This window comes from Arvicanthis niloticus, chromosome X, assembly GCF_011762505.2.
Source record: "Arvicanthis niloticus isolate mArvNil1 chromosome X, mArvNil1.pat.X, whole genome shotgun sequence".
Taxonomy (NCBI): domain Eukaryota; kingdom Metazoa; phylum Chordata; class Mammalia; order Rodentia; family Muridae; genus Arvicanthis; species Arvicanthis niloticus.
The window spans coordinates 36,434,911-36,450,130 of NC_047679.1; the positions used below are offsets into that span (position 1 = coordinate 36,434,911).

General features: G+C 30.9%; 1 protein-coding gene across 3 annotated transcripts in view; it reads right to left on the reverse strand.

Moving 5' to 3' along the window:
• Positions 1-15,220, reverse strand: part of Cfap47 (cilia and flagella associated protein 47) — a 220,494-nt gene that overhangs the window by 116,013 nt on the left and 89,261 nt on the right. For all 3 annotated transcript variants that reach the window (XM_034485406.2, XM_076919144.1, XM_076919145.1), the window contains 6 exons: positions 12,457-12,612; positions 11,194-11,422; positions 9,905-10,126; positions 4,630-4,711; positions 3,290-3,412; positions 2,107-2,296 (listed from right to left, as the gene is read on the reverse strand). In XM_034485406.2, coding sequence (XP_034341297.1) covers positions 2,107-2,296; positions 3,290-3,412; positions 4,630-4,711; positions 9,905-10,126; positions 11,194-11,422; positions 12,457-12,612 — 1,002 coding nt within the window. The remainder of the gene's footprint in view (positions 1-2,106; positions 2,297-3,289; positions 3,413-4,629; positions 4,712-9,904; positions 10,127-11,193; positions 11,423-12,456; positions 12,613-15,220) is intronic.

Below are 15,220 nucleotides of genomic sequence, written 5' to 3' on the forward strand. Positions count from 1 at the left end.
CATTTTACCAGACTTGAAATAAACAAATTTGATACTTTTTACTATGAATTTATATATTTAAGGCATGGTATAAATGCAAAACCAAAATCTATATGCTCTTGAAGTTGTGGAAATAGCTCAGTTAAGAGGATTTGTTATTCTTCTAAAGGGCTTGGGTTCAATTAGCAGCACCCACAGTGTGATATGCAACTAATTTTTAACTATAGTCTCAAGAGATCCAATGGAACCTTCCTGTCTTCATGGGCACTAGGTATGCACATGATCCACATACATGCATACAGGTACATTCATACATAAAATAAATAACTCTCAAAATAAATTTAAAATACATGCTCTCTTTTCCATTCCTGTGTGCCTTTAAATAGCAGGTTTTCTAAGTCAAGTTCATCCACTTTAATGAAATATTACTATGTTTTCATACCTTCATATTGTGGCACATTATGAAGATGCATACAAAATAAACATATATATACTATGCACTAATATATATTACATATTATATATAATATATGATATGATAATATATTATATGATTATATGATATTATATATCATATATTATACTTCATATATCATATATTTCACATTTAACATATTTTTATTTGTATAAATTGCTATATTAGTATATATTGCATGCACTATATATAATATGTAAACATTATATATTATGTCATATTTATAATTTTGATATACATTATATGTGCATTATATAAATATAAATTATGTATCACACACATATTTTATATATGTAATATATATAAAGTAATACATTACTATGTATAATATAAAAATATAGATTATTATATATGTTATATAAAAAGAAAATATAATTTATAATATATATTATAAATAAAATATATGTATATACTATATGTATTATATATAATATATGATATACATTATAGAAAACTAATATACTATATAATATACATGTACTATATATAATTTATAAATATATAATATATAGTACATAGACTATATTTTAAGTAAAATACATGAGTATATAGAACTATATTTATAATATATAATTAGATATTCATAATGTATATTATATAATAATAATGTAATATATATGTCATAAAGTGTTCTCTCCTCAAATTTTGTACTCGTGTGCCATCTCTAATCATAAATAATACTGCTCTGGACTTTAACAAAGTATATTTTTGTGCTAACCTTTTCAAATATCTTAAGACTAAACTATTAAGATTATTTTCTAGAGGATTTCACTAATGTATAATTTATAATTTTAATTTTAGAATAGTTTTGATTTATCAAAAAGGTACATAGGTATCCTATAAACACCATTTCCTTGCAAACACACCTGCTCTAATAGTAGTTTCATTAGAATTTAAAAAACCTGCTCAATCGCTTTTCAAAATGATGCACCACTATACCACCACTCTTGTGATATGTGGATGACCCACTGTTGAAAAAATCTTGCTTATAATTGTAACAATCTTTTTTAGCTGTTAGTCAACCAAATTGGCAGGAAATGATATTTCACTGGTGTTTCACTTTTACAGTTCTGCTAAGGAAATCAACCTTTATTTAGAGGGAACTTAGCTTAATATTCCATGAAAACTATGCTCAATAAATTCACTGTTTAGGATGAAGTGAAAAATGTACACTCATATTAACAATTAGAATTTTCTAAAAGGAATTTCATGCTCTTGGTATATAGGTCAATGTAGCTATGCACTGGGAAAGAGTATCATGAGCCTATCATGACCTATTCACTAACTAATTCATGAAAGATTGTCACATCACAATGTCCAACATGATCCTCATAATAATTTACTCAGCTAAAAATACTAGCAACAAGATAAGGGGTATCATTAGTATTCAAATTTCCTAACATCTGTATATGCAGTTCATTATTTTTTCTCCAACATATACCAAATGGAATTTCTTACTATCTCACCTTGAAGATTGTAAACTGCTCTCTCCTTCCCTCCCCCATCCCCCTTCCCCTCTCCTCTCTCTCATACAACACAGAATAAATCATGTAAGTAGTCTAGAATCCACAGATTCTGTGGGTGGTTTCATGGCTTCTACTATATCAATTTATGCATTACAACTTAGAACTGTTTAATGAAAACAATCATACCACTTTTATTTTTCCATATACTAGTTCGTTGACTTTCATAGTTTGTATTCAACCAACTAAGTAGAATCCTTTCAGAATTTGAATATATGTTGCTGGATGTAAAACAAGGGTTGATTTTTGATTTACTTTCCCCATGTATAGCTGGCATAGAATTGAAGGAATGTGGTGTCACCCGAGATAGAACCGTAACCTGGAATTTCAAAAGAAATAGTTAATAGAATCAGATGGAAAATAAAATCATATTAATATTAAAGTCAAAAAGTATGAATTAATAGAATGAAATGCAAAGTACAGAGGACATAATATCTTGTTAAATATGTCAGCTAATTCTTCAATGTATGTGAAGTAATTTCAGCAATCCAACTCACATCTTCCTACACTCATTTATATCACCATTTTTCATAAAGGCCTAAATTATAAATAAGCATCAAAAAATTGACCTTTGATAGAACAGAGTCAATAGCACAAAGAAGACTTGTAAATAACTACAAAGAGAAAATTATCAAATACGTATGTGTGTATATTTATATACACATATATACTTAATGTACATACATATACTCAATGTACACATATATTTATCACACCACCGCCAAGTGTACTTCTAGTTCTATATGAATGTTGACGTTTTATTTGCCTACTGCTTCTCATTAGTAGTAATGAGTAATAATGTTTGTAATAAAATTTCCTTTGCACATAAGTCAGAAGACAATTTTTATAATTAAATTTTCAAAAAATACCTAGACATTTTAAGATAGTTTAAGTGGCTCTCGCTACCTATGTTAAGTGCACAAAGAGAATTAATATCCAGTTTATAAACTTTCTTTTAGATATAAGGATGCCTGATGGTTTAACATTGGTACAAAAGTAAATTAATAATTATACCTGGTGCAAAAATAAATCTATAAAAGATCGAAGATAACTAAGACTCCAGATGAAGACTGTACATTAAACCATGGACTGAATTTAGAAAAAATATTTAATCAGAAAGGCTGATCCATACATGAACAACAACCACAGCTGTGGATGACTCACTTCCCAATATTTCCATACAGAAGGAAAACATAAGTTTCTTTAACCATTGTGCTTTAATCCCTTATAACATCATTAACTAATCTATTGCACAATTCATGTGAATGAATAACAACAACAAAATAACAGCAAACTAAAGTTGAAGTATTACCTTGTATATCTGGAGAAATACATCTGTCCATGCCCGTTTACTCCAGGCTTCAAAATTATCCATATCTATATCAACAGAATAGTTTCCCTTAAGTGTGGAGAGAGCCTTGTTTTTAGTGGATGTCTTTAAGGAATGAAATACAAAAGTATATATGAAATTCAAAGCAAATACTAGTATAAATTTTTAATTATGATATAGGATTTTTCATTTTCATAAAACATTCAGATGTACAGTTTTATGCATTCACCGAGATGTTTAAGCCCATGAAAGCATTGAAACTATGCACACAGAGAATTTTCAGGAATAAAAGTTACCCATTTACATCACAGACTTAGTCTATTCCTACATCTATTATGACCATCTCTAGTAGAAGGGATAGAAAGGAAAATAAAGTTCACCTGAACTAAGTTCAGAAAATCCCTACACTTTTAAATAACACACAAGAACTCAACATAAGACCACAGTACAGGTACCTGACTTTTTTTTTAGTATGTTAAATGGTAAGTAAGAGACTTCCATAACTAAAAATAACATATAAAAATAATTCTCTCAGCAAGAGGTTTTTTTATAAAATATACTCCATACTTTGAGAAAACTATGTATTTCTTGCTTAATGTCTCTGCTCTCTCCTATTACTACAAAAAGGGGAGTATCAAGTCTCTATAAAATTAAATATTGTTTTATAGACAAAATAAAATTCTTAGAATTTATATTTAAAGATAAAATTACATAGGTCTATGCATTTTTCCTTTGTAAATACTCAGTGGATATAACATGTGCATGAGGAATAGAGTTTGAATCCCAGCACCCACTTAATGTGGGGTAAGAGTAGTGACCTGCCTTTACTATTACTGCCTAGAAGGCAGACTAGCAGGAGTCACTAAAGCATTATGGTGGGCTAGAAAAATGAATCAGCTCTGTTTAGGTTCAAGTACGACAGCCTGACAGCCTATCTTAAACTGTAAGACAGAATGCAAAGTAGAAAATTCACATCACCCTTTGGCTTCTATATGCTTGACTACACATGAGATTTCATACACATACACACTTGCACCCATTCACATACAAACAGGCATACATGCATGCATGCATATCATACACATAAACCTGCAAGAAAAAGAAAGCCATTAATTCATTTTTTTGCACAGGAATCTCATAAAAATTTTAATCAATGCCATAACCCTACATGCACGTACACACACACACACACACAAAAGCTGTTAATATAGACTTCAACTTTAGGATATTTCAGATATAAAGTCTAAGCTGGACTCATTTTTAAAAGTCTACATATTAATAAATTTACTGACTGTATAGATTATTTCTAGAAATTATCTTACTGTAATTTCCAGCCACTTCTTATAATCTTTTGGTTCAAGCAAAAATTCTGGCAGCACATGAGAAATGCATCCACCTTGCGCACTAAAAGAAAATCCCAAATTATAAAATTATTATAAACCTTTGATGTGACTTTCAGTTCAATTATTACAATAGTATCATATTTGCTATGTTAGTTGTGCAATTATTTTAAAATCTCTGAATAATGAAATTATACATGGTATTACCTTTATAAAGTTTGATTAATAACAAAGAACTTAATGTTTATTTTCACACTTATCTAAGTTCATAGGTTGTCTGAATATGTAGTAGCTTATGATTTGTGTATTTTTAGTCAAGTCAATATTTTATTATTGTCCTAACAACTAGAATAACAAAAACATCTATAAAATGCTTAAATACAAAAAAAAACCTTTGAGATCATTAGTCATCTAATTCAAATAAATGACTATCATCTGCTATGCCTAAAATTGTAATATAAGATATTAATCAACTATTATTTTTCCAAATGGCATATTGAAATCTAGGGCATAGTTTATTATATAAACTTGTGATAGTATACGCTGTGACAAATTTTAAATTATGCACATATATAACTGACTACATTCAACATATGAATATATACACATACTATTTGAACATTGTCAAATTTCAAAAGTAATGTAATCTGCCCTCTTTTGTATGGATGCCTATCAATAGAACTACCACACAAAAATCATGTTCATTATGTTGAAAAGTGCTTTCTAGTGGAGATTTGGGTATTTGAGTTTAACTCATTTAGTACACACAGAGAAGCATTATGCAGAACAGCATTAATGAACAACTCTATTCTATACAGGATATACCTTCAGCAGTTTAGTACTGTGGTTACAGAGAAGTGAGGAAAATAAACAGGAAAAGAGGTTTAAGATGGCACTGAAAAGTAAAACCTTGACACTCTTACTAATGAATCATAATAGAAATGTAAGGAAGGGAACTGTGAAACTGAAGTAGTCAGCAGAGTGCTAGAGTTCTTCAATCCTGTATGATTCTGCACTAGTACACACTAATACAAGAAGCAAAAATCCAACATCTATTCTTGAGTTTTTCAGCGAACTTGTACCCTATGTATATTATGCCTACAAACTGCCATCAAAGTTAAATTACTACAGTATTAAATAAAGAATTTTTCCCTTTATAACACTACTAATTAACAGAAATGACTAACCTGAGGCCAAAATAAGAATTGCAGTACATATATTCCTATTAAATTCAAATCTTGTGAAATAGTTTCAGATTCAAAGAAAAGACCACTCTCAGAGATATATGCAGGAACTAGAATAGTTCTTTGTGACTAAAGCAATGCAGTATTTCAGAAGCAACTTATCATTTATAACAAAGGCTATTCACAGGTTAATGAAACAGAGAAGCAATTAAATGTGAGCTTCTCAAGAAGGAAGATAACCTTTGATGAGTACCCTATTGTCCAGCAAAATATAGCTGTGTAAAAGTTGAGGATGATTAATGTACTTGTTGATACTAATATTCACATGTTTTTCATTTTGAATATTTTTCAAGGCTGAATTTTATGACTTCATAGTTATTATGTTCACATCTCACCAATTAATTTTATGTCTACTTTTTCCTCATACAAAAAATTACATTTAATTATACTTTTACATAGATTTACTGCTTGAGTATTCTAAGTTCACAATGAATATCTCAAAATTATAAATATAATCATTTAATCAATTCTAATCAGAGTCTTCAAACACTGTAGTCTTTAAAATTCCACCTTAATCTCTAAATATAAATCATGTAACCACTAAATAGGTTCTTAGCTATGCAAAAGTCCTTATTCACTGAGTTACCAATTTAAGTGAGGCAAATAGCATTTACAGTTACAATAACATTCTGAATTTTAATACATTTGTTTCCTTGATAAGACATATGAGCATATCTTGGATTAATGGCCCAATTGTATTAACCATACTGCCACTTTCTAAATGTTAAGTAATTTTATCACAATCAACATATCCTAACAGGCATGTATTTGCTGATAAAGAGCAAATAAATCTGAATGGCTTGGCTTTAATGCCAAAATAATTCTCCCATACCTGCAATGCTCACATCATAAAATGTCAAAATAAGAATGACCAATGTTAATGTCATGCTTCTGGGAAATAATGCAATCATCACAAGTGCCATGGAGTTAAGTATTTAAACCTTCTTTTGCACCAAGTGAATAGTCCATTAATTTATATAAATGTCATTTAAGCACATGTATCTAAAACTTGCCTTATTTAAATAGTGAGTTTACTTTACTAAATTAGTCCATTGAATATTTAAAGTAGAAAATAAGAAATTAAAAGAAAAAACATAATATTTTTTTTAAAAATGTTAATAATATAATAAAATTCCCAATATCTTATAAGGTCCCAATTTCTTATAAGGACAAAAGTCCTACCTGTGTCTCTGACCTCATTTATCTTGGAGATCTTTTGTCTATGAACTGTTATCACAGGACTTAATACTCTAGCACAGGAATTTTAAGTAGGACACAATTCAGTACATAAACATAAAGTTCAAATTATTTATACAATTGTAATTTTGTTACTTCCTATAAATTATCTAATTTTCCCATTCTCACTTTGACTTTATTTAAAACAGCAATTTTCAACCTATGGTTAATGAGCCCTTTGGGGGTTGCATTTCCAATATTTAGATTACTATTCATAACTGTAGCAAAATTACAGTTATGAAATAGCAACAAAATAATTGTATGGTTCTGTGTCTCCACAGCAACTGTACTGAAGGGTTGTAACATTAGGAGGGTTTTAGAACCACAGATTTAGTGAGTCAGAGAAAAAATTAAAAACTTTAAAATTCATACAATCAGCATTCAGTTAAAGTCATATAGGTTTGTGAATCTCTGTTGTGTCAGTGGAAAAATCTCCTATTTTCAGATCTATCCGTTATTAGCACCACTAATGAAACATGGCTTAAGGGAAGAGTCAGTAAAGACTCAATTTCAACTACAGGCATCCTTAAATCTGCAATACCATGTAAAGCCATACACACACACTTTCATGTTTCCAAAGAATTATTTTTTAAAGGTGATGTTGTGGTTTAAATGGGTATACACACCCAGACTGTGAATGCTTGAACCATAGGGATTGGCACTACCAGGAGGTGTGGACTTTTTCAAGTAGGTATGTCATTGTAGGGGCAGGCTCTGAGGTCTCTTATTCTCAATCTCCATCATATGTGGAACACAATCTCCTTCTGTTGCCTTTGGATCAAGATGTAGAAATCTCAGCTCCTTCTCCAGCACGATCTGTGGGTGCTGCCATGCTTCCTGCCTTTGATGATAATAAACTAAACCTCTGAACCTGTAAGCCAGTGCTAATTAAATGTTTTCCTTTATAAGAGTTGCCTTAGTCATGGTGTCTCTTCACAGCAATAAAACCCAAACTAAGATAGAAGGGTTACCAAATTATCTCAGGTCTCTCAGAATCTGGATCTGTCATGCATTTGGACTTAAATGACAGGAGTAGGGTAGTCATATGTATCTATCTGTACATATAAGTCCATGATAGTTCTTAATCTTTTAAACATTTTTAAAAATTTCATAGATGTTTACAAAGTATCTTGATAATACATGCTCCACATTCCACCCTTCCTTTCTCCTAGATCCTCCTCCAAATACATTCTATTTGCATTTTGATATGCTTTTTCCTTCTTTTAACTTACTGAGTTCAATCAATGGTGTAGTCATGAACCTGTGGATTGAGTCAATCCACTGGAGCATGAGCAATCTAGCAGAGCACACTTTTCTGAGGAAAATTGACTCTTCTTTCCCCAAAAGTTATATGAAGACTTTTGATACTTCCCTTCACCTATGCCAGAATTTCGTCTGGTTTAATCTTGTACCTGTTATGCATGTAACCTCATCTGCTGAGTCGTGGTCATATTATGAGTTAACATTCAACAGATGCTTAAGACACTATGATATTGCACCTCTGTGTCTGCAACATAGTTTTCAAGTAAACACATACTGCTTCTTTCAGAGAAGGTATCTTGCATCCCTTCTCTCAGCCATACCAAGAATCAAGAGATCTCCTATCAATGACTCTACTACTCCCCACTATTTACATAACCTGTTATTCATGGGGCAGGTTCAAGGTTAGGCACCCATCATTCCTCTGTATACTTGATAGTAAACCCTATAAAAGGCTGCCTAATTCTTTCTTGAACTTAGTCACTTTTTGAAACTTAGAAATGTCTAGCACTCTTTCAAGCCATGAGACAATTAAGATTACTACGATAGGAAAAATATAATAAATGTTTGGTCAACATTATAACCAGCATTAACTGCAAGAGGCTTAAATTTCCCCATGTACATATTTTTAAAAAACATTATTTCCTTTGTATTCTTGCTCTAAGAGTCCTTGTTGTTTGCTCTTTATTTTCACCCATAATAGAGCAAACAAATATGTAACTATTTCTAAATGTATATATTTGCATAAACCTTATAAAAATGATAATTTAGTGAAGTAGTGGTAGCATGAAGGTGGAGTATACTCAGTATCTATGTGTGGGGAGTTTAAGTAAACAAGAATGCTGAAAATGAAGGTAAAAGAATCAATATAAATTCACCAACCTCGTCTTCAAACTTCAAAATAACAGTACCTTTTCATTTTATGGCAACTTATCAATTAACAGCTATAGAGTAATACAGACCTCACAATAACATGAACCCTATACTTTACTAGGACTTATGGAACTTCTCTCCAGCCTTATGCTTTAATATTCACATCTTAACTATAAAAATCAGCAATTTGTAATATCTGTAAATTAAGATGATACTACCAGTAACCTAAAGATATTTTTAAGTTTCATTTTTAACAACTAGATTTATGACATATGCCTTCAAAATAGACCATAGAATAGGATCATTCATACCATCTTGCAACTTATAGCTAACCTAATTAGCATCATAAATCTTGTGAATAACTGGGAGCAAATTGTTTTAACAAGCCATCCTAATGATTTAGGTGCATGATAAAGTTTGAGTGGTAGTGTATTAGATTATGCACACAAAAAGTTCATGGGATACTTGCATTAACTAGTGTATACTTCACCACTACAATATATATTACAATGTGTATAGCAAGAGATATTTAAGCTAAAGACCAAATATTATTTTTAGTCTATCCATGCACTCACATGTCTATCTATTTATCAATTCAAGGAAGCCATGATTACATGTTTAATCTAGTATATCTTAGCTCTTACGTGATGAAGTCTAGAAGTGAAGCATGCTGTGAATGGAGTTGTATCACCCTTTCAACATTATCCACAGGTAAGGACTGGTTTGAGTTAATTCCAGGTGGCAGTTTTCCACTCAAGTGAAGTATGACATCATAAATTGTCTTATTATATTTGGAAAAATCATACTGTCTGGAAAATTTCTTGGGTGGTGAGGATGTTGAATAGAATTGTATTTTCTGCACATCCCTATAAGTAAAAAGGAATAAATGAACAACAGTCTCAAAATGGTATTTTATGCAAAAATATTATCAATAACCAAAACAAATATTAATGTAGACAGCAATACATTCTAAAATGTAATTCATATGGCTACTATTTTTAAGCACAAATTAAGTTTTCAAATATTCCCAAAGACATTACACTGTCTCTTTTACACATATATCATTAATGCTACAATTGAGGTGCTGAAGGAATGGATTAGAAACAGAATGGGTTTGAAAAAAGACAGTAAAGGTTGATTCCTGATCTTACTGCAATTTAATATGGCAAGTAAGTTAAACTCCCTGGGTACAATCCTGCATTTTATAATCTAAATATGCTTTCTATAGTATCCCATATAACATAAAATTTTAAATACATATCAAACATCTTCTCATTTATCACTTTGTCTGCCCCGCAGTGAGATGTCGCTTCCAAACATGGCTGCTTCCTTCTGCAAACTAATTCTTCCTTCATTGTTAAGGGTTTACAGGTGTATGCTAAGGCTGTGTTTGTATATGAGCTAGTGGGAATAAAGGTGTGTCATTCCAGCTGGATCAGCCAGACCTAGAAGGTCTTTAGATGTGATTTCTTTCCAGAACAGCCATGTTGCTAGATAAATATTTCTATACAAAAATGTTGCATAGGAAAAGAAGAAAAAAATCAGTCAAGGTTAAATTAAAGAAAAAGAAAAGGACATAAAATGGAATAGAAGAGAAGACATCAAAAAACGAAGGAGGCCAGTGTATTGGGTATAAAAGCATCATAGATAAGCAAGTAAGATCAAAGAACACTATAGCTATACAAAGGTAACAATCAAATATTATTTTATAGAATTAATGGCTCACTAAAAAGTTAATTTAAAGCAAAACTATTATGTTGAAGAAGTACATATGAATCAGAATTTATAATTTCATTATTCTGGCCTTACTATTCTCATAATAATTTATCAGTTTATATGAATTATTAAGTCTGTTTCATTAAAAATGATTCAAAGAAGCACACTATACTTTCAAAAATGCAAAAGAAAAAATTAGAAAATATATAAATGTCACCTTCTTATTGTCTCAGGAATGGAAAGAGAATGGGGCCCTTCTGGCCAGCCAAAGAGACTGAACCACGTCTGAGCTGCATTCACAACCTTCTGAAAATAGTCAAAAGCCTTAGATCCTTCTTCAGGTGCAAAGAACTGTTGATTCTTCTCTTCGTTTTCCAGATATTTAGCATATAATCTCTCTGCAATACTTTCATCTGAGTCAAATTGATCACGTGAAATTTCCATCCCTAAAGTCCACATTTGTTATACAATCTTATTATTTGAACATTGAGTTAACTCTACTTGTAATCGGTAAAATAAAACCTCATCAACAAATTTTTCTATTCTGTCCAAAATATTTTATGTCTACTGTATTTTTAAAATAATAATATTATCATTTTGAAATGTGCAAAATATCTTAAAGCACATTTATTAAATATAGAAAAAAGTGGTGTTTTATACTTGTCAGGAAATATTCACAAACATTCCTCAAAATATGACTCTTTACTTTTGTTTAGATAATAAAAGCTTATTTATGTTTCTTTACAATTAGATTTTAGCTAAAAGAATTACAGAAACAAAATATCTACTACATATTCAAAATGTCTTTCTGAGTAATACACAATTCTAAGAAAATATTTTTGTGTTATAGAAACTTTAAAGAGTATAAATTATTATATTACATTTTGTTAAAAGTATTTTCTTATATAATCACAAAAACAGATTCATACTATTGAAGTTGTATTTGTCCAATTGATAAAAATTAATTTTAAACATATGACACAGATCTATATAAAAATGTTTGAAGTTAATCTTAAATAATACCAAACTCCCATATTTACCTATACTTACTACTTTGTAAGATAGGCAAATTGGAATCCAATTAGAACATGTATTGAAAACCATAAATCTGCAATTCACAATCTGTATACAGGAGGTACTTACAATGTTAAAAAGAGGTATAAAGGATCAAGAGGATATTTAACATTTTAGTTAAATGTAAAGAAATCAACTATTCTTAGGTTTTTGCACTCAAGGTACTTAATGAAAGTAGGAGATATAAATTTGGGCATATATAATAATAATGAGGCACTAAGAATACTATAAATGTAGAGAATGTCTATTGATATTCATTAAAAACTTACCCGGAACAGAATATCCACTATGACTTTGATAAACCTGTATAATTTTTAATGAATTTATTGTTTGAAATATTTATGTTTTGATATTAAGATTATATCATTGACTAGATTTAATAAGCACATTATACATTTTCACATACCAACAAATAGGTTCCCACATGTAATTTCAGCATCATTAAACTTGGGAACAAGAGATCCTCTTTTCACTAACTGAGAAGCAAGTGATTTTGAATTCCTACGTGGAACCACCGGAATCAGGAAACTGCCCCTAGGCTTTGTAATATTTTCGTGTTTTTCTACAAATGACAAGTTAGAGCATAATTAGCCAAAGAAATAGCTGTAAATTTAATACATTGGTATTTAACTTATATTTCATAATTCACATAAAAAGGTAAAAGAAGGTCTAAATATCAATTCTATTATCACATGAGTTGACAAATTAAAATGGCACAAATGGTGGCATGGTTCCCTAAATCTAATGAAATTTATTTGATAAGACAATTGTCATATTATTAGAAAAATGAACAATATTAACTTTAGCACAAAATATGTAAAACATTTTAAATCTTGCTATATCAAATAATTGGAATTATCACATAAAATACATAAAAGCTAACACAAATACCTATTCCTAGTTGGTAATCAAAAATGAAATCACTTCTAGTTCATGAGTTGATACCCTTTTCAAGATTTAAAACCTTATTCCAACTTGGACTGCTATAAACTTTAGAGTTTTCAACTCTCAGTATATATTTAACTAACTTAATAAAAAGAACAACAATATCAACCAACCAAACCCCCAGAGCTCCCAAAAATACAACTACCAACCAAAGAGTACACAAGGAGGGACTCATGGCTCCAGATGCATATGTAGCAGAGGATAGCCCTTATTTGGGCATCAATGGTAGGGGATTCCCTTGGTCCTTTGGAGGTCTGATGCTCCAGGGTAGGGGAATTCTAGGGCAGTGAGGCAGGAGTGAGTGGGTGGGTAGGTGGGTGCTGGAGCACCCTTATAGAAACAGTGATGAGGGGAGGTGGGATAGGAGGTTTGCTGAGATGAAAACTGGAAGGAGGATAGCATTTGAAAAGTAAATAAATAAAATAACTAATAAAAGATAAAAACACATATATTGAAAATGGTTGAAATATGTCATACATACAATTACATATATATGCATATTCTGTCAGAAAGTAAATTTCTACAGTTGAAAAAATTGAAGTTGGGCTGGAGAGATGAGTAAGAACTGCTCTTTCCTAAGTTCAATTCCCAGCAACTACATGGTACTCATGACCATCTATAATAAGATCTGGTGCTCTCTTTTGGCCTGCAAGCATAGATGCAAGCAGAATATTGTATATATAATAAATCTTTAAAAAATGAAGTCATAGGTTTACCAGGACTACTCTGTAGCCCCTAAACTCTGGATCTCTTTCATACATAGTGTCTGAAAAGAATTTTATCTAAACATAAGAAACCAAAAACCCTTAGGTTACTGTGAGAATTACTTTAAATGCAGTTTCAAATATTAATAGGCTATGATACACTACATGTCCTCCTAATATTTTTAGAGCAAAATCATTCATAATTTGTCATAGAAATTTTACCTAATATGTCTCATGGGCTTGGAGTGTTAGTTTCTATGTCTCTCTCTCTCTCTCTCTCTCTCTCTCTCTCTCTCTCTCTCTCTCTCATCTCTGTCTCTCTGCAACTCTATAATACCAATTAGACTATCCTAGAAATATCTTCAATACTCAATTTTATGTTAGTTAGAATATACCACTCGACATATAACCCATGTTAAATGGTAATATGCAGATAAAAAATGTTTTCTTGGAGTTTTAGAATTTAAAACACCCATTATGTAATATAGGAAAAATACTTTTTTATCAATCATCTACTATGTGAAACATTCTGGACAAAAGACTGAAAAGGGAAATTAGTTCCATTTTCAAAGATTTTATAAACGTCAGAAAAGAATGGAGATGTGAAGCTTGAGATGTCAAAATTAAGCATGGAGCAGAAGAATGGCAGTTATGAGGGTATTGAAGTTGAATGAAATCCCATACACATAAAGGCAGAGCTCTTCCTTGGTACATAGCTATATAGTGTCTAATGGAGACAATTTTCAAATCATCAAAAAGATACCAAAAAAGAACCATCCAGAGAGTAGAATCGTATTATGACTCAGACATAGAAGATAACGTCCAAAAATGAGAATGAAGCCACTATCTGAGCTGTAATACAAGGGACCTTGTTGGTTTCATCCTACCAGTAATGGTAGTTTATATAAAGATTTTAATTTTAAGTATTTTTATAGATAATAAGTTTCATTTATGGTATTTTTACACATGTAGCAAATTTATTTTTATCTTATTTGCCCTCATTATCTTCTCTTTACCCTCTTTGTTGATCCTCTTCTTCATCTATGTTAGCTTCCTTTACACTTTCATGCTTTTGGTTTTTGTTTCCTTGGTTTTTTTTTTTTTTTCACCCCAAACGATTTGATTGGAGCTGCTAACAAGACCCCAATGTTCCTCCTCCAACAATCCCTAACTGGCTATAAACTAACAGGGAGGAGTTTGGCCTCATTAGCAACCATTGAAAACTTTTGCAACCATTGAGATAGCCTTGAATTTGCCACCATATTGTCTCACCCTCCTAGTGCTAGTATTACCATTAAATAACACTATGCTCAAAGCAAAAAAAAAAAAAAAAAAAAAAAAAAAAGTTCTATTTGTTAGTATTTGTGAGCCAGTGTGTCTGGGCTTCTGTGTATGCGTCCTTGGAGAGGGCTGAAGACAACACTGGAACTGTGAGGGCTACATTTACAGAAAGTCATGAGGTATTGACAGAACTTGGGACATCTGAAGAACAGCAAATATTTGTAACTGCAAAACTATGTC